At 57.5% G+C, this 18,606-nt stretch overlaps 1 protein-coding gene across 3 annotated transcripts; it reads right to left on the bottom strand.

The window, feature by feature from the left end:
- Positions 1-1,148: 1,148 nt before the first annotated feature.
- Positions 1,149-18,606, bottom strand: BIK (BCL2 interacting killer). Of its 3 annotated transcripts, none has more exons than XM_027070543.2 (5): positions 18,475-18,606; positions 4,637-4,777; positions 3,137-3,244; positions 2,295-2,412; positions 1,149-1,670 (listed from the first exon to the last, which is right to left on the bottom strand). In XM_027070543.2, the coding sequence occupies exons 2-5, from the start codon at positions 4,768-4,770 to the stop codon at positions 1,584-1,586; spliced, it is 447 nt and encodes a 148-aa protein (XP_026926344.1). In that variant the 5' UTR covers positions 4,771-4,777; positions 18,475-18,606; the 3' UTR covers positions 1,149-1,583. The 3 variants fall into 3 exon arrangements, with proteins under 3 accessions (XP_026926344.1, XP_026926346.2, XP_014918998.1); XM_027070545.2 differs by lacking the exon at positions 18,475-18,606 and adding an exon at positions 17,845-18,460; XM_015063512.3 differs by lacking the exon at positions 18,475-18,606 and adding an exon at positions 12,899-13,325.

The following is an 18,606-nucleotide window of genomic DNA, read 5'->3' as shown; positions in this document are numbered from 1 at the left end:
GTCTCCCTCTCTCTCTCTCTCCAAAAATAAATAAGAACATTAAAAAAATGCAAAAAACAAAACAAAAAAAACCAAGAGGTGCCTCTAGAACGGGTCTAGCCATGGCCTGACCTACCGATTGTACAGTGGATCCCCAGGGCCTTAGGGTCAGGGCACCCACACAGGGCAAGCCCTGGGTCACTCCCAGGTCTCCAAGCCCAGTGGTGCCTGTCTGGGGATGGAGTGTTCTTTGGGTGGAGCGAGGAGGGGTCAGGATGGAACATTCCCAGCGAGGACCTGGGAACTGGGGGATTCTGGGCCTGCCCTGTGAAGCCTGGGCAGGGCCTGACATAGCCCCAAGGGACAACTGACACAAGAGAAGGAGGTGAAATCAGGCCTCAAGGCTGTGAAGGGCCAGACCTTAGAGAGCTGCAGCCTGGGAGGCCCAGTGGTGGCTGGGAGGGTCCCTTCAGTTGTGAGGGTGGGAGGGGGCAGCTGGAGTGCGCAGGACCTGACCAGCCTGGCTGGAGGGTGGGGCGCAGCACGGCTCTGGGTTGAAGGGAGGGCAGGGAAGGCTCCCCAAGCCTAGGCCCTGGAGGGGACAGCAAGGGGAGGCTGGAGAAGATGGGGGGGCTGAGGGGCTGGAGGCAAGTGGCTCACCCCAGCCCAGCGTTGGCATCTGAGATCGGGGACTGTGGGTGGAGGTGCAGGGAGTCAGAGCACAAGTTCTGGGAGGAGGGCCTGGTGGTCTAGAAAGAGCACTAGGCCTAGGCCTGGGGCACTCTGAGCCCGCACGGTGGGAAGCCTGGCACTGGTGCCCCTTCTCCCCCGCCTCCGCACCTATGTGAGTAGCCCCACAAGCCACACGACCAAATACAGGGAGGGTAGGCAGCCCAATTATAAGAGACTGACAGCCCAAAGGAAATAATCCCTAACGGTAGGTTTCAGGCACCAGGCAGGGCAGAGGAGTAAACCTGATCGTGTTGGGCCGAACTCTGACAGCAGGTGCAGGAAAGAGCCCGCAGGCTGTGTGATCACGCGCAGGTGGCTGGGCGCCCGCCCCGCCCTTTCTCCGCCCGCTCCCCTTGCCCCCCCTTACCCACCTTGACTCTCCTGCACAGGGCAAGAGGAGCCCATGCTGCAGACCCCAGAGAGGACCAGAGACCAGCTGGAAACCAACATTTTATTGAGCTCTCCTACCCCTCCCAAATCTATTCCAGCAGATTCTTTGCTGCGGGCATCACAGACACGGGGGTGCGGCCAGCACTCCCCCCGTTGCCCACCATGTGACCGACCTGCTAGAGGAAGGACCGGCCACTGCGCGGTGTGGGGCCCGGAGAGCAGGCCCAGCCAGGCCTTGGCGCGGGCAGTTACCCAGTAACGACCCCAGAGGTATAATGAATTCATTTCTCTTACAAAAAAAAAAAGAAAAAACTAGTATGAAACCTCAGTAGTGTCCCAGCACTCAGAGTTTAAATATAAAAAAAAAAAGGGATCATCAGAAAACAGTTAAAAAGACAACAAAACCAACTGAGGCCACCTCCAGGGTGGTGGTCAGGGGGGGCGAGGCCAGCCCCGCCCCCGTGCTGAGCAGCAGGGGACAGTCACTGGAGGAGGTGGAGCCCCCAGCCCAGCAGCAACACCAGCAGCAGCAGGGACAGCGCCAGCCCGCGCCCCGAGTTGGGGGACACCTGTGGGACGAACGGAGAGGGGGAGAGAGGTGAGGACCTCCAGCCTGGAACAGGGGTGCCCATTCCGCGACGCCTCCTACGCCGGCTCCGCGGACACGGGGATGAGCCCCGCGTGGCGGACGGTGGGGTGGGAAGAACGAGTCAGGGAAGGTGGGGGACACAGGAGCGCCCCGCTCTGAACGGGACAGGTCTGGGCCGAGGTGGCCAGAAAGAGAGCACAGGTGGGGTGGGGCAAAGGCCCCCGAGGACAAGGCAGAGGAGGAGAAGCCAGGCCACCCGGGCTGCCAGTCTGCTGGGGACTCGGGCCCCGGAGGAAGGAGGAGAGGTGAGGAGAGGTGCTCAGGGGGAGGAGGCGCCTGCTGGGCAGAGGAGGGAGGAACCAGTCACGTCTGCCCAACGAAGCACGAGGGCAGGCGGGGACGCTGGCAAACACGCTCCTGAATTCGAGCATGGAGTCCTCAAAGCCAGAGGCCTCTGGGACCGGGCACGAGTAGCGAAGAGGAGAAGCAGGCAAGACAAGACAACAGGGAGTCAGTGGGGTCTGTGGCGCCCCGAGAGGACATGCCCCAGGGGAGCGTGTCACCACGTGCAGGAGGGGAAGAAGTCGAGGTCACGAGATCTTACCCTGTTCCTGAGGGTCAGGAAGCCCCAGATCCGTATGTTCTCCCTGAGGTTGGCCAGACCATCCATGAGACTTCTGAGAACACCTCTCAGGCCCGTCTGGTTGTAGGTGAAGGCCAAGCTGGGAGACAAATGGGAGGGGAGGCGGGGCCATTACTGCAGGAACAGGGACAGAGACGGCCTTCATCTCAGGGCACCCCTGTGGGGAGCAGAGGGCCTCGTCCCCTCGCATCCACCGCCAGCCTATCCCCCTTGGCTCCATGGATGAGGGCCTCTCTCCATGGGCGGTTTCTGGGCCTAAAATTCATCCAGTTTCCTGTTTCCTTCCCCCCGCCCCCCAGGCCGCTGGGGGTTTGGTCTGGTTTCTGGAGCTGGCCCTTGGAAGACGCTCCTCTGCCCGCAGGCCCAAGGAGGCAGGTCCAGGGGAGCACGTCCTCCGTCCAGAGGATCTTTGTTGTGATGGAGGCCCAGGCTCGCCAACAGAAGGCTGCCTCTCTGGGGACCAAGAAGAAACCACTCTCACTCTGGTCTCGAACACCCCCACCTTGAGAAATTCTGGGAGGTTCTGAGAACCCACAGAGATGCTGGCAGATCGTGAAGGCACAGCGTGCTCAGGACAGATGCCTCCGCGCAGGACGCACGGACAGCTCCCCCCGAGCACACTTGGCATTCCCCGTCTGCTCGTGAGGTCAAGGCCCTTTTGGAAACATTCGGCCTCAGCTCGATGAGGAAGCAGAGAAAGGCACTTGGGTTCCGCTCGTCTGGTGCCCGGGAGCAGGGGCTGCGGGCTCGGGGCTGCCTGGGAGGGGAGCGATTTCCTCCCAGGGCCTGGGGGCGCCGCTCACCTGTACACGGCCATCCCGGGCAGCTCGCCAACGCGGGGCATCATCCACCTCACCTCCATCTCGTCCCCGATGAAGGCCAGCCGCATGGCCACATCGTCGGGGCTGTTGCTGTAGGGAGGGCATGGGGAATAGGGGTGTGGTTGTGCACTGACCCCACACACCCAGGCCCACCAGGCACCGGGCCAGGTGCCAAGAGGCACCGGGCCTCTTGGGAGGCCAGGGGCAACAGAGCGAGGTGTGGGAGCAGAGAACCTGCCAGCGAGAAAAAGCCAGCGAGGCCCCGTCCGCAGGTGCATTGCCTGACGTGCAGGCCCCTCAAGGGAGGGCAGGGAGCCATTTAGCGGCTACATAAACAGCGGGTTGCTCCCCCCGCTCTGTTCCAGCCTCCCTCTCCCCTCCAAGGATAACTCAAGGCTGGAGAGACCACCCAGCAGGGGCTAGGCAGATTGGGGCTCTGAGCCCCCTGGATCACTGGGACTGGCTTCCTATGAAGCCTCAACTTACCCTCCTCCTGGTGGGAGGGGTTCTAGGACCTGCTCCCTGCTTCCCAATCCTCAAACCTCCTGGTGTCCTCACTCCTTTCAGAAAGGAGGGGCTCCCGGGCCCCTACGCTCACTGATTGGAATCGCGGATGGAAAGAGGTGCCCGCGCTCACACCTGATCTCCAAATCCGACACCTTCCGGGCAGTGGGCCGGCTTCAGCCCTGCTCTCGGGGTCTGCCCGCACACTCCATCTGGGAATTTCCAGGCAGACAGGCCTTCCAGCGGATCCCGGCTCAGCCCCGGCCACCTGCCCAAGTTTCCCCGGGGTCCGTGCTCTCTTATTCCAGCGGTGCTGAAAGGTCGGATGGAGGGTTGAGGGCCCACCTCTATCCCAATACCCTGTGGGACCTCAGCAAAACACTGCCCCAGGTGGAACGTCCCCTGTTGCCATCTACGAGTGGAGCAGGGACAGAAGAGGAAGCAGGTTTTCAGGTCCCTCCAGCTCTAAAATCCCAACCAACCCCAGTGCCCAGGGCCTAATAGAGATTAAGAGAATCAATCCTGAGGCCTAAGGCAGAAGAGAACCATCCAGAAGCCAGGGGCTGATCCTGGGAAGACCCCTCCTTTGCCGCCCTAACAGGAGCCATGTGGGAAGTCGCCTCAGGCTCCATCTTGATTTTCTAAAATGTGGAACCAACTCAGAAGGCCATGAAGAGGCGATCGTGGTCACTGAGGGCCAGGAGACACCCGGCTCTAAAGCCACAGGTCTAAGCCATTTTGGTAGCAGTGCCGAGACCCGTCCTGGGAATATGCTGGATGCCGAGGGCCTCTGTGGGCTGGTTATCAGAGCAGAGCTGCCGGGCCCAGGGCAAGGCCTCCACGACCACACCTAGGGAATTTCCGCTCTGGAGCCCTGCCTAGGGAGCCCACAAGGCGTGCTCTTCTAACCATATCCTGAAAGTCACTGACCAGAAATGGGGGGTGGGGTGGGGCTCCCAGAGGGCTACTGGGACCTACCTGTTAGGGGAGGGCCCAGGATCATAGTACTCCACGAGATCGGTCATGCCAGGAACGTCCAGAACTTCCGGGCCATGCTCCTGCAGGAAGGTGCTCAAAAAGACATTCCTGGAGAGGGGTCCTGCGTGAGACATTTCTTCTCTGGGGGAGAGAGACACTGACTGAGTCCTGGTGCGTCTAAGCCAACCGGGACTCTCCCGTCCTCACTTTCCCAGCATGCCTTGCAGTTGGTGGGGAGCACATAACCCAGTTCCGGTCAACGAGGCCTCAGAAGTCTGACGCGGGAGTTGAAAGGGAGCGGCCTCAGCCAGGGCGGCTCTTCCCCCTCCTTGCTGCCTTCAACACAGGAGTGAAGGCTGGAGCGGCAGCAGCCATTTTATGACCCCAGGATGTTGAACATTAAGGATACCCAGCGTGCCAAGAATATGCAGAGGAGACAGGGACAGAGCCCGGCTCTCTGATGGCATGATCCAACACTCGCAGAAACACAAGCCGCAGCCAGCCCAGCTGTGGAAGAAAAATAAAACCCAGGGCACACGGGTGGCTCAGTCTGTTGAGCGTCTGACTCTTGATTTCGGCTCCTGGTGTTTCAGCTCAGGTCATGATCTCACGGTTGGTGAGTTTGAGCCCCACGTCGGGCTCTGTGCGGACGGTGGAGAGCCTGCTTCAGATGCTGTCTCCCTTTTGCCCTGCCCCTCCCCCACTCATCCTCTGTCTCTCTGCCTCTCACAATAAACATTAAAAATTAAAAAAAAAAAAAAAAAGAGGTCTTAAAAGAAAAAGAAAACTCAACACGTTCAAATCACCGTTCACATAGTTAGCACTCCTAATCCAATTGTGGACTCCCAAGTCGTCGCCGGTGGTAGGTGGGATTCTGTGACCTGATTCACCACAATTTACCCCACATTGTACCGAACAGCCGTAGGTCCAGAATATGATGAAGGATGTGGACCCAAAGGACCCGAGTTCAAATCCCAGCTGTGTCACTTAGTAGGAGTGATGCTGCGCAATGGGCACCAATTGTTTTGACCTTTGCACTTCAACCCACTGTCTTACGATAACGGCCTGGGCTTTACGATTTTTTCTGATTCTTCACGTTAGCCTGCCCTGAGTTGACAGAACCTTCTCGTCATCTCGTTGGATCCCTAACCTTCAAGGCAGGTATTTAGTAAGAGAAGACTGGCGGCTTAGAAAAGTTCAGGATTAAGCCAAGAAGAGAGAGAGGGAAGCCTCACTGCTCCCCAGGCCCAGGGTGGACAATGTTCAGCCCTGAAGCAGATCCCGCACGCGGGGACCCTCCGGGGACACCGGGTCTACGCCAGAGTGCGCACACAACTTGCTTTCAGCATTAAAGGGTGATGACTGGAAACACAAAGACAGGACACAGGTTCACGGGGGCAGAGAAGAGAGTCTGGGTCCTCCAGGTGTTGAAGGGCGAGTCTAGACAGGTTATTCTCAACACAGCATCCAAAACGCGGTCAGATTTGGGCGCGCTGTGATGTCATCAAGGGCGCAGACAGGTATTTGAGATTTGAGGGGCTGGGGCAGTCTGGCCTTTGAGAAAGGACACCACACAAGAACAGCATTGTTCCAGAGAGACTAAATGCCCAGAATTGGCCTCAAGAGGGCTGCTTCGGTTTCCTAAAGGGAAGCCAGTAGGCTCACGTCTGTTCCAGATGAAAGCCCAGCTTGAAAGGCAGCTGTAGCAGGAGCGAGGGCTGGAGAAATCAGACGTGTAAACACAGCCACAACGGCCACAAAGAGCCCGTGGCCTGACATATGTCACCGCACCTGTCAGGGCAGCACCATCCCCTGTGGGCTGAAAGGAGCCGTCGGGTCAGACCTGGTGGGGGGGGGGGGGTGCGGGGGTGCTACCACCTGCTGAGGGCACCTGCAGGTCTGAGACCCAGCGACTCCCTCCCACACCATCAGGCCAGCACGCCCCCAACAGGGAGGGTCAGGTGGCATTTCTAAAAACCCGAAACGTTGCTGCCAGCAACCTAGCAGCACGGGCACCGTTCTGAGTGCATAATCCTTATTCATCTGTTCCGGGGAATGCTAGGTAGCAGTTAAAAGCTACGAGGTGTGGGGCACTTGGCTGGCTCAGTCTCTGGGGCATGACTCTTGATACTGGGGTCATGAGTTCAAGCCTGACGCTGGGCATAGAGCTGACTTTAAAAAAAAGAAAGAGGAGCGCCTGGGCGGCTCGGCCGGTGAAGCGTCCGACTCGCGGTTTCCGCTCAGGTCATGATCTCACGGTTCGTGGGATGGAGCCGGGCGTCGGATGGGCTCTGTGCTGGCAGTGCAGAGCCCGCTTGGGATTCTCTCTCCCTCTCCCTTTCTCTCTGTGCCTCCCCTGCTCGAGCTTTCTTTCAAAATAAACAAACATTAAGGAAAAAAAGAACTCTACCAGTGAAATCATTTAGACTGCTGAAATAATAAAAGACGCAGAATATTCAAGCCACGGAACAAAATGCGATCATTTCAAGAGGATCAGAGAAAGACGATTTCTAGCAGCTATGAAGTGAACATTCACGTAGGAAACAAAGAGAATCACCTCTTGGAATCACGGAAGAGTTTCAAGGTTGCCAGATACAAGATCAACACGCAAAAACCAACAGCAACAAGGCAACCAGAAAATACAGTAGCAAATAAATCTGTATTTGCAGACATAGAAGGCTTGCAGTCAGGAATGAATCTGATTTTTAAAAAATAATTTTTATTTTTGAAGGAGAGACAGAACACGAGTGGGGGATGGGCACAGAGAGAGGGAGACACAGAATCCAAAGCAGGCTCCAGGCTCCGAGCTGTCAGCACAGAGCCCGGCGCGGGGCTCGAACCCACGAACCGCGAGATCATTACCTGAGCTGAAGTCAGACGCTTAACCGACTGAGCCGCCCAGGCACCCCTTCCCTGTATCTTTTTTTTTTTTCAATGTTTTTATTTATTTTTGAGACAGGGAGAGACAGAGCATGAGCACGGGAGGGGCAGAGAGAGAGGGAGACACAGAATCTGAAGCAGCCTCCAGGCTCTGAGCTGTCAGCACAGAGCCTGACACGGGGCTCAAACCCACAAACCGCGAGATCATGACCTGAGTTGAAGTTGGACGCTTAACCCACGGAGCCACCCAAGCGCCCCAGGAATGAATCTGATTTTTTTAAACATGACTGGGGCGCCTGGATGGCTCAGTCGGTTGAGCATCCAACTTTGGCTCGGATCATGATCTCGCGATCCGTGAGTTTGAGCCCCGCGTCAAGCTCTGTGCTGACAGCTCAGAGCCTGCTTCAGATTCTGTCTGTCTGTCTGCCCCTCCCCTACTCACTTTCTCTCTCTCAAATATAAGAGTTAAAAAAAAAAAAAAAGACTTAAAAACAATTTTAAAAAATTTTAAATCCTTAAAGCTTTTATGGAGAAAAATGTAAGGGGCACCTGGCTCTTGGTTCAGCTCAGGCCATGAACTTGCTGTTTGTGGGTTCAAGCCCCACACTGGGCTCTGTGCTGACAGTGCACAGCCTGCTTGGAATTCTCTCTCCCCCTCTCCCGCTCACTCACTCTGTCTCTCAAAATAACTTTTAAAAAAATTTTTAAAAAGAAAGATGGTATCAAACTTCAGCAAAGGGCATGAAGGACCCGGAGAGAGACAACTCTCACAGCTGAGCTATTTTAACACCGCACAGAGTCTGAGGACTGAGTACACCCTTCGGCTTGCACTGGGGGGGGGGGGCATTTAAGGAATTGTGACCAGGGCCTCTGGCTGCCCCCAGGCCCCAGGGAGCTTGGTGTCTATGCAAATGGCAATCCCCCAAGAAAAGCAGCCCCAGCCCTCATTTGCATCCGCCCCCAGCAGCCCTCACCCTCAACACCACACCCCAGCAAGGGGCCTGCTCTCTCCCCAGAGGCTGCGGTGTGCTCCCATGGAAAGCCCTGCCTCCCCGCAGCCAAGGGGCCACTACGGGACTTCGGTGGGTGGGCACGTAGCCTTCATCCACTGTCCCAGCATCCATCCGCCTCCAGCAGACCCTCCCAGGATCCCTGGGCACCAAATGGGAATGGGGCCCCGAGCCCTGCAGGAGCATGTGCCTGACCAGGGACAGTGACCACGAGCACCCCAGCTGGCGGGGGCGGGGGCGGGGCGGGCGGGTAGGGGGGAGGCGGAGGCCCGCGTCTCACTGGCTCCAGGGCTGGGTGTGCGGTAGGGTGGGACCGCCCCAGCAGACTGAACTGTTTGGGGGCAGGGTCTACGCCGTCCCCTCCTAAGGGTCCCCCGAGCCCACCAGACTGACCTCCAGTCTGAGCTGACCGGGGACAGACACCGGGGACAGGCTCCCCTCTCCACGTCTGTGCTTGCTCCCTGGAGCTAAGCTTCCAGCATGGGACCCTCTGGACAGGTGGGGGGAGTCTTGGGTGAACCTCCTAACCCAAGTGCTCACTTGCTCGGGCAAGGCCTTCAGTTTCCTCATCTATCAGTTGGGGATTAACGACCCCAAACTAATAGGGCTCATTTTCTAGGCAAGAAGCAGCACAAACTGCCTACGATAATCCAGACTGATGTCTGAGCACCTACTTCTGTCCGGCCCCGACTTGGCCCTGACTTCAGCCCTGTGCAAGGATTCTCATGAAATGCTCACCCAGCCAGGCCTGGGTGGGCCTTAGGGCTATAGATCTGAGGGGGAGAAATCAGAGTGTGGTCAGGGAGGTGGGAGCCAAGGTCCCTGAAGCAGTCCCATCGCCCCAGGGGAGCCCAGAGCTGGTCACCTCCCGCCTGGCTCTTCTGTAGATGCCCAGCCGGCCTCCAGTCTCCACCAGAATCTCTCCAATCTGATCTCTGTGCAGCAGCCTCAGATCTGACCCGGCCACCGCTCCACTCGGCTCCCCAGTCCCCTCGGGAGCTGTGGCATGCGGCTATCAGGGCCCTCTCTTCTCCCCCTGGTCACCTCGCCAGCCCCAGCACTGCCAATCCAACCTTGGCTAAGGTCCCACACACTTAAGACCACGTGCTTCCGTGAACCACGCTCTGCCGAGAGCTCAGCCCCCGGCACTGCCTTCCTAGGTCCTCTGAGCCAGGCTGGGGGGGGTGGTTCAGGGAGCTCAGGCAGCCCCTGTCCCTGGTCCCTTCTATCTCCAACCGACCACACTGAGTTGCTGTTTCTTCCTCTTTGGGGGTTTAGAGCATGGACTCTCTCTGTGCCTCCAGCTTCTTCCCCTTCTAGATGAGGATACTTGGGGCGCCTGGGTGGCTCAGCCGGTTAAGCCTCCGACTCCAGCTCAGGTCATGGTCTCGTGGTTCGTGGGTTCGAGCCCCGCGTCAGACTCCGTGCTGACAGCTTCAGATTGTGTGTGTGTGTGTGTGTGTGTGTGTGTGTGTGTGTGTGTGTGTGTCTGACCCACCCTCGCTCATGCTCTGTCTCTCTCAAACTAAATAAAACATTTAAAAAAAATTTTTAATAAAAAAATAACAACCGAGAAATCAAAGAGTAATGTTAATGTCCCGACACCAACACCAACACCACGTAAGGTGACAAACCGGGCGCTTGCCATCGTCACTGATCTCTGGCTTCCGGCACACGGCACAGAGCACGTTTGTCAAATGACCAAAGGCCGTTACTGAGGTCACTGGTGGCCCAGGGGCCTGGGCTGCTTTTAAGCATCTATTTTTCTTCCAGCAGATTTGCAAAAAGGCAGGCGCACCTAGCCATGCGTCCCCACCCAGGCTGCAGCCCACACGCTCACCCTCCTACACGTTCCGTGGAAACACCAGCCAGGAGCGCTCTTTTACTGGCAGAGCTGGGGATGCCAATCTCGCCTCTGGGCAGAAGAGTGCAGCCCACACAGCCACAAGGACACCTGCGGGGCTTGGGAGATGGTGAGGGGTGGGCTCTGGACCCAGCAGCCTGCAGTTTCCTGAGTCTCCCCAAGCCCAGCCTTGCCATGTGTCCCTGCATGCCTTGGAACAGGTGGCCACGCCCCTGTAGCCCCATCAATTCCCACAGGTCACTGGAGTCCTGGGTACGGGGCCAGTGGCTGCGGGGTGGACCCAGCCGAGAAACCCTGGGTCCTCGGCTCAGTATTTTTCCATTGGGGCTTCCCACCCACACCTGACCCAATCCCCAGCCCTGCCGCTGCCCACGACGCGGGTGGGGTCCTGGTTTACAGAGCACCCAGCGCTCAAAGCATCAGGTGCTCGCTCAAGCATTAAAGCCCTGACCTCAGCCGAGACAGACCCAGGTCCTTCCAGTCCCAGTTTTGCCACCGCTGTGTGACCAGGACCAGTCACCTAATTCTGAGCCTAGCTCAGAGAGGGCTCTTCTGCATGGAAATAGCACAGCCTCCAGAGCAAAGAGTGAGATTAACAGATACAGCTGTTGCCCCCTTTCTGCCCGCAGCAGGGGCTCCAAAGCTGGTTAAGGAATCAACAAACCCAGGAGAGTGGGAGATTAGTATCTACCAAAGTAGCAAGTGCACAGAGCCTTTGGTTTCTAGGACTGTTCCTGTACAGACCCCTGCATGTACCCGGCAGCCTTGAAAAACATAAGCAACCGACCTGTGAGCGCTGATGTGCCAGGATCTTGAAAGCACATGGCTACATGCACACAGCAGGGAACAGAACAGCTCGTAACTGTAACTGTATTGCCCAGCGTGTGTAAACAATAAAGGACATAAACAGACAAACACTTCTATCTGCACAGATCATCTCCTGAAAGAGGCAAGGAGATTAGTGAAGAGGGGAAGGGGTCGCTCTGGGACAGAGCAGGGGCGGGGAAGGGGACTGAATCTTTTTAACCGTACGCTTTTGTGTTCTCGAACCTTTACTATCACCCACGTGCTGTGATCGCAGATTCAAAAAATAAAGCAAAAACTGTTCTGGGGTTAACAGCTGGAATTTTTCTGAAATGGAAATAATCTGTCTTAAAGGTCTATTTCAGGAATCAAGTCGCCAACCCACCCTCCCCACCTGGTGGGGGAAGTCTGGCCTCCAGCCTCCACCCTTAGGAACCTGCAGATGCCCAAAACCGCTCCTCTGAGGCAGGCAGGGCTCACTTCCCTTGAGTGATGGAGAAATTAACTGGGGGGGGGAGACAGGGAGCAGCGAGAGAAAAAGGAGAGAGAAGGAAGGAGGCAGAAAGGGGTTTCAGGTAGAAAGACAAGTTGGAAATTCACCCCTGGAGGGTTGTGGGAGTTGTTCGGTGATCTGGAAAGTGGCAGCTTGGAATGGGCCCCGGGAGCCACAGCCCCGCAGCCCTCCACCCCCGGAACCCCAGCGCAGATGCTGGCCTGACCCAGTTGAACCCAGGTGGCCCATCTCGGCTTGGCCTCTGTGGCCTCGGGCAAGGACTGTCCTCTCTGGGCCTGCTGCTCAGGGCTCTCGGGGATCCCACGTCCTTCTTTTGTGCAGCTGCTGAGTCCAGCCTCCCTCAGGAGGAGGTGTCTGCCCCACTTCACCGACGGGGGATCAGGAAGGTTGAGAACGGAAATTCAGAGCCTCTCGGCCACCCAATCATGCTCCCCACCCCCGGGCTCCAAAAATACATCGGCCTAGCAACGCAGGTTGACGATACTAGAAAAAGGAAGGCAGCTTTGACAATTACGAGAAAAAAAAGCCTTGCTGGGGCCTGAAACGCCAGATAAGTTTCCCCACTGAACAGTGACGTAATGGACATGCTGGGGCCGTGTGTAGGGCCCAGTCACGGCCCGATATACATCATGAGCATCGTGCCTTCTGAGCACATGAGCGGGGAGGCTGGCATGACGGCGAATGTAAACCACGCGTGTGCAGTATTCGGCATCAGGCACTTTACAGGCCTGACCCCTCTCTGGGAGGCAGAGGAACATCACCCACCACTCAGATGAGGTTTAGAACTGGGAAGGGCTTGTCCCGCACCCGAGGCGAGGGCGGGAGCTGCATTAAACCTGGCCTCCAACCCGAGACACTTTCTTGGCCTCTGCAGCCGGCTTAGGTCAAAGTCCGGCGGGAGTCTGCTCAGGCTTGATTCAACTCCAGGTCCCCGGAGCCCCAGGCTGGGCCCGATTCATCAGTACGCTCAGGAATGTTTGCTAGTGGAAATGATGCAAAACCAGTGCATCATCCCCCACCCCCACCCCCCCCCCACCCCCGCCATCCCATCCACACCCGGTCAGGTCGGCCACCACGAAAGTGGAAAGAGGTGGGTCGGCGTAGCAACAGGGAAAGAAGTCATGGCAAGATGAGGATCCTCTGTGATGCATTTATGCAAATACCCACGTCTCACTGCTTCTGTTCATTACCTATGCACAGGGACACTGTGCCACGGGGCACTCGGCTGCTGGGCCACCTGGGTCCTAGTCCAGCTTGGCCGTTTGGCTTTGGACAAGTTCCTTAGCCCCTCTGGACCCCTAATTCCTCGTTTGGAAAACAGGCCTTGGGGAGATTTTCTTTTATGTCCTTTCCTGCTCAAGCAGCTATGAAGACACTCCAACCTAGAGGAAGTACAACACAAGAATTCTCTTGGCGACTGATTTTGCAATTGGCTTTACCCCAGTTTGCTGTGCTCTGGATGTTTGTGTCCACTCCCAAGTTCATACGTTGAAAACCTAATGCAGAGGGTGACAGTATCGGGAGGCGGGGTCTTTAAGAGGCAATTAGATCAGGCAGGCTCCACTAATGGGATTAGTGCTCTTTTTTTCATGTTTACTTATTTATTTTGAGAGAGAGCTCACATGCACCAATAGGGTGGGGGGGTGGGGCACAGAGAGAGAATCCCCAGCAAGCTCTATCCTGTTAGCATGGGGCTCAAACCCAGGAACCAAGAGATCATGACCTGAGCTGAAATCAGGAGTGGGATGCTTTCGACTTCACGTCTGGTCATGATCTCACAGTTTGGGAGTTCAAGCCCCACATCGGGCTCTGTGCTGACAACTCAGAGCCTGCTTCGGATTCTGTGTCTGTCCCTCTTTGTCCCACCCCCAGTTGTGCTATCTCAAATAATTAAAAAAAAAAAAAAAAAAGTCGGACGCTTAACCGACGACAGAGCCACCCCGGCACCCCAGGATCAGTGTTCTTCTAAAAGAGGCCCAGGAAAGCTCCCTTCTGGTCCCCCAGTCCCCCACTCAAGGATACAGGAAGTCTGTGGCACCCTGACCTTGGATTTCCAGTCTCCAGAACCGTGAGAAATAAATTTGTGGTTTATAAACTACCCAGGCTGTGGTGTTTTGTTATAATACACAGCTCAATAGAGTGAACAGAAAGCAGGTGTGGAAACAGGGCAAGGAGAATCCAAGGGATCCCAAAGTCCTCCTTGGTATCCAAAAGGGGACCCAAGTGGATCCCTGTGCTTTTCCATCACCATTAGAAAGGACAGGGTGCCAAGAGACTACCTGGGCCTGCAGTTTTCAAGTTTAAAAAGCATGTATTTAAAATGAGTTCTGGCGGCGGTGGGGGTGCCTGGCTGGATCGGTCAGTGGAGCATGTGACTCTCGATCTGGGGGTTGTGAGTTCAAGCCCCACGCTGGATGTAGAGATTACTTAAAATATAAAATCTTTTTTAAAAATAAAAATAAAATCTTTAGGAGTTCCTGAGTGGCTCAGTCTAAGCATTGGCTTTGATGACCTCACCGTTGAGGAGTTCGAACCCTGCATTGGGCTCCGGCTGCCTGCTTCTGATCCTTGGTCTTTCTCTCTGCCCCTCCCCTACTCTCTCTTGCTCTCAAAATATAAACATGAAAAATAAATAAACAAATAAAATCATTAAAGAAGCATTAACTAATTACAATAAGTTCTTACCACATGTTTAAAAGGAGTCAAAGACAGTGCCCTGCTAGGCCCGAGGTCTGAAGGGCCCAGGGAGAGAGACACAGCCCTCAGGGATCCTTTCTTCCAGAGTTTTGGGTGTTCCCTCAGTGTAGAGGAGTTTTAATTACTCCCCGAATCCTGGTCAGTAGTTTTGGGGATTCCCATTTCCTCCCTAGGACAAAGTCCTCAGGTCCCCAGAGGCCAGCCACCCTGGCCCTTTTGAACCCTCAACCTGACCTTCTGGCCTCCTTCTGCCTCCCCAGGCTGGCATGGCCGGGGGGGGGGGGGGGGGGGGGGGAGGGGGAGGATGCCTGCTTCTTCTTTCAGACCCAGCCCAGAGCCCACGTCCTCTCTGCCCTCCCCAAGACAGAATTAACTGCCCCTCATCTGAGTTATCCCAGCACCTTGGGCAAACAGACCTGGATTGGGCACCTAGCCCATTGATAGTCTCATTAAATGTTTACCTGTCTGTCTGCCCCAGTTCAGAGCAGGGACCTAGTGAACAGGGACAATGAGGGGGCAGGGGAGGCAGGTAACAGACTGTAAAACCGATCGAGGGACAGATCACAGGGACAGGCAATTCCTGGCTAGGAGACCCTCACCTTTTGAGAGCCCAATAGGAAGGGCAGTTGTTGAGAAGGAGGCGGAGGCTGCGTGCATTGTATAGTCAGTGCTCCCTAATGAGAAACCATCACGAACCTGGGACCTGGGGCTCCGGAGAGGTGCATACCATGCTAACCACTTCCCAGTGTCAGAGCTGGGATTTTCCTGATGCGTCACTGTCTGCATATGGGCAGTCCGGCAGATCCGTGCCCTCCCCTTCTGAACTCTGCCTCTTCTGAGCTCCAAGCCACAGGCACACGAGTGCCAACTTGGGGTGGGGGTGGGGGGGCAGGAACTCGCCAGCCTAAAACTTCATGTCACAGTGACGCCCCCCCAAGTAGCCAGACGGGTTGCTCTTGGCTCTTAAGCGTGCGCTTTCCTCTCAGTCCGGGTGACAAGGTACCTTCTCCCACCTCCAGAAAAACAGGTTTACCGTGCGCTGCCCGGCAAGGCCCGGTGGGTGTTTTGTATTGTCACATCCTAATATTGACACTACGAAAATCAGCTGCCCCCCCAGCCCCGGCCTCGCTCCCGCCGGCCTCGGTGCCAACAAGGAACTGGGGGCCGTGGCCTTATTTGCTTACATTCTGTATGTCTCCCAGGGCCTGGCCCCGGCCAACCAGTGGCAGGACAAAAAGTTGAGGGAGTGGCTGCCTGTGTCCACTCCGGACCCGCTGCAGGCTTCCTGGCCGCGACCCACAATAAAACCCGAGCGTGCCGGGAACTTCCTTGAAACCTCTTGGAATTGTTCTGAGCAGGGAGAACAAACAGCCGGACTCTCGTGGGATCCACTAGGTTGGAGGCAAGGGGAAGCAAGAAGCCATTAATTGTCTACAAACTTAATAGGGTTCGCTAAAAACAGGATGCTTTCCAGGGAGAGGGGAAAATACCTCGGGGGTCAGCTTCAAGGCTCACCAGCGGATGGAGCCATCCCCCAGCAGCCCCTTCCATATGTTAGAGGGCCGATCAGAAGAGAACTGGACTGGGCTGACACTGCTCACTGGTTTCTTTGCAGCTACGTGAACCCAGCTTTCATACCCACCTAATAGCACTTAAGATACGGGGGCGCCTGGGTGGCTCAGTGGGTTAAGCGGCCCACTTCGGCTCAGGTCATGATCGCACAGTCCGTGAGTTCGAGCCCCGCGTTGGGCTCTGTGCTGACAGCTCGGAGCCTGGAGCCCGCTTCGGATTCTGTGTCTCCCTCTCTCTCTGTCCCTCCCCCGCTCATGCTCGCTCTCAAAACCGAATAAACGTTTAAAAAAAAAAAAAAAAAAACAACTTAGGATAATTAACACGCATACGACCCTCCATCCAGCTTCTTCCCAGCATGCCCAGGCTGTGAGCTGCTGGGGATACTCCACTAAGGGTGACATTTGGTCCTCCTGTGCTCATGGAGCTGCAGGCCAGGGTCACTAAGCACAAAAGGGTAGCACAATCTCTTTAGTGTCCCGAGAAAATGTAAACTGGGGTCCTTGCTCAGAGGCACTGGCAGAAAGAGAGGAAGGGCTGCACCTTTGATGAGGTAATCAGGAAAGACTGCTCAGAGGAGGCAGCATGGAACCGAGATAGGGAAGAGATGACGAGTCTGATACCCACATGCCCCTAGGGACTGCGCTAAGTCTGTCATCACCCCTTTTCTTTTAGGCCTCTCGCCATCCCATAGAGAGAGGGCCTCACGGGATCCCTGGTGCTTGCAGAAACATCCTTGCCGAGGTAGTTCCCACCAAAAAAGGGTGGGGGAAAAAAAGTCACCTGGCAGCCATCTTAGAAGGTTGATGAAACAGGTTTTTTGCCCAGAGGGCGTTCTGAGGCCCGGGCTGAAAGCCCACACCCTGGAAGCCAGTCTCCCCAGATGCTTTAGACACTTTAAACCAAAAACAGGCAAAAATAAACTTGTACCGCGTAAAGCCATCAGTGACAGCCCGGTGACCTTGAGGTTAAAATGGTGGGAAATCCCCCAAATCCTGGAGCGGGAAGGCAAGAGGGGCGGCACCAGCCGGGTGCTAAAGCTGGGATCCAGACCCAGCTACAGCCTCAGACAGACCAAAGAGCCAGTGCAAAACCACACTGGTAAACTCCTACGATGCGCCACTCCGAAGAATCACCCCAAAGGCATGCCCAAGATAAGTAGAGATAAGGTTGGAGTGTTCACTCTAAGGGAGGCCACTGACAGCCACCATCACTTGGGTGGGCGTTCCCCACACCTGGTGGGAAGCCTCGCAGACCCATTTCACAGAACGGGCAAACTGAGGCTCAGAAGGCCGAGGGGCCCGTCTAAGACAGACACCGTTGGAAAGTGGCCGGGTGGCGAGGTCTGGCGGGGCTTCCAGACAACGGCTCTGGGCTTTCTGGCTTGACGGCTTGCAGGCCGCCTCCTGGAACCAACTCTCCATGCGCAAACGAGGCCGGCACAGAGCTCCCCTGTGCGCCCCCCTCCTCGCGCGGGAAGGAGAAAGCTGATAAGCCTCCCTTCCTGGGGAGCTGGAGCGCAGCTCGAAGAACACCCCCGCTCCGGGGCCCGGCCACGGTGGGTGCTGGGGAAAGTGTTACAACTGCAGCCGCAGCAACAACGTCCCGCCCCCGCCGCCCCCCCCCCCCCGGAGTGGCTCCTGCCAGCGAAAATTACAGTAACGATTAACGGTTTTACAAAGCGGTTTCGCGCCCAGGAGGCCGGGGCTCGTAGCGAAAGCGAACCAAGGCCGGCGCACACCCCCCCCCCCACACCAAGCGTCCCCGGCCTTGTTTTGGCCGCGCGGGGCTGGCGGCGGGACCCCTCCGGGCCACCGGCTGGACCGCGCCCGCGGCCCCTCCAGCGGGTCTGCGACGCCGGCGGGCGCACCTGTGCAGGCGGAGGGCAGGTGCCGGGCGGCGGCCGCGCCCCCGCTCCGCGCGCAGTTCCTGTTCCGGACTTCCCCGCGGCCACAATAAAGCCCTTCTCCGGCCCCTGGCAGGTGCGCGGCGACTCGGGGCGACTCGGGGCGCCCCGGGTCCCGGCGGGGGCCAGCGCCCGACGCCATCTTCCCGGACTCCGGGTGGACACTGGGCCGTGCGGCCGGGGGCTGGCGGTCCCGCGCTCCGGCCCGCTTCGCGGGCGGTGGGAGCCGGGCCCCGGGAGGCCGAGCCGGTGGGCGGTGCGGGGCGACGGGGCATCCGGCCCTCGGGGCGGGGCGCGGGGGGGGGTGCCCCATTGCACGGAGGCGGAGACTGAGGCCCGCGCGGGCTGCGGCTGGTACAGTGGCCGGCGGGGGCCTGGAGACCCCGCCAGAGAGGGTGCGTTACGCAGCCAGCGTCCCGAAACGTCGCCCGAAAGTGACACACCGACAGCCGCCCGGGACGGAAAATCCTGGGCACAGGTCCCCCACCTTCCAGCCGCTCTCTGCGCGCTCACCTGCCGGGCTCGGGCTTGGCGCGGGGGCGCAGGGCAGAGGGGCTGGGGCCACAGCCGGGGGGCGGCAGGGCTCGGACTCACCTCGAGTCGGAGGTGGCGGTGGCGGCGGCGGCGATGGTGGCGGCGTCCGGAGCGCTCGGGCCGGGAAGCGTATTGTCTGTGGCCGCCGGCCGGCGCGCGAGCGTATAAACCGCCCGGCCCCGCCCCGGCCCG

The sequence above is a fragment of the Acinonyx jubatus genome, chromosome B4 (assembly GCF_027475565.1).
Source record: "Acinonyx jubatus isolate Ajub_Pintada_27869175 chromosome B4, VMU_Ajub_asm_v1.0, whole genome shotgun sequence".
Classification (NCBI taxonomy): Eukaryota; Metazoa; Chordata; class Mammalia; order Carnivora; family Felidae; genus Acinonyx; species Acinonyx jubatus.
The sequence above is the reverse complement of the archived record's forward strand: the minus strand, read 5'-3'. Positions and strand labels throughout refer to the sequence as shown.

Excerpts from the sequence above, each read along its gene's own strand:
- BIK (XM_027070545.2), bottom strand. The coding sequence starts at position 18,155 with ATGCCCCGTCGCCCCGCACCGCCCACCGGCTCGGCCTCCCGGGGCCCG. Across the intron at positions 3,245-4,636 it reads CCTGGGCCCTCCCCTAACAG|CAACAGCCCCGACGATGTGG; the intron begins GTAGGTCCCAGT and ends CCCTCCCTACAG. Across the intron at positions 2,413-3,136 it reads CCCGGGATGGCCGTGTACAG|CTTGGCCTTCACCTACAACC; the intron begins GTGAGCGGCGCC and ends TTTGTCTCCCAG.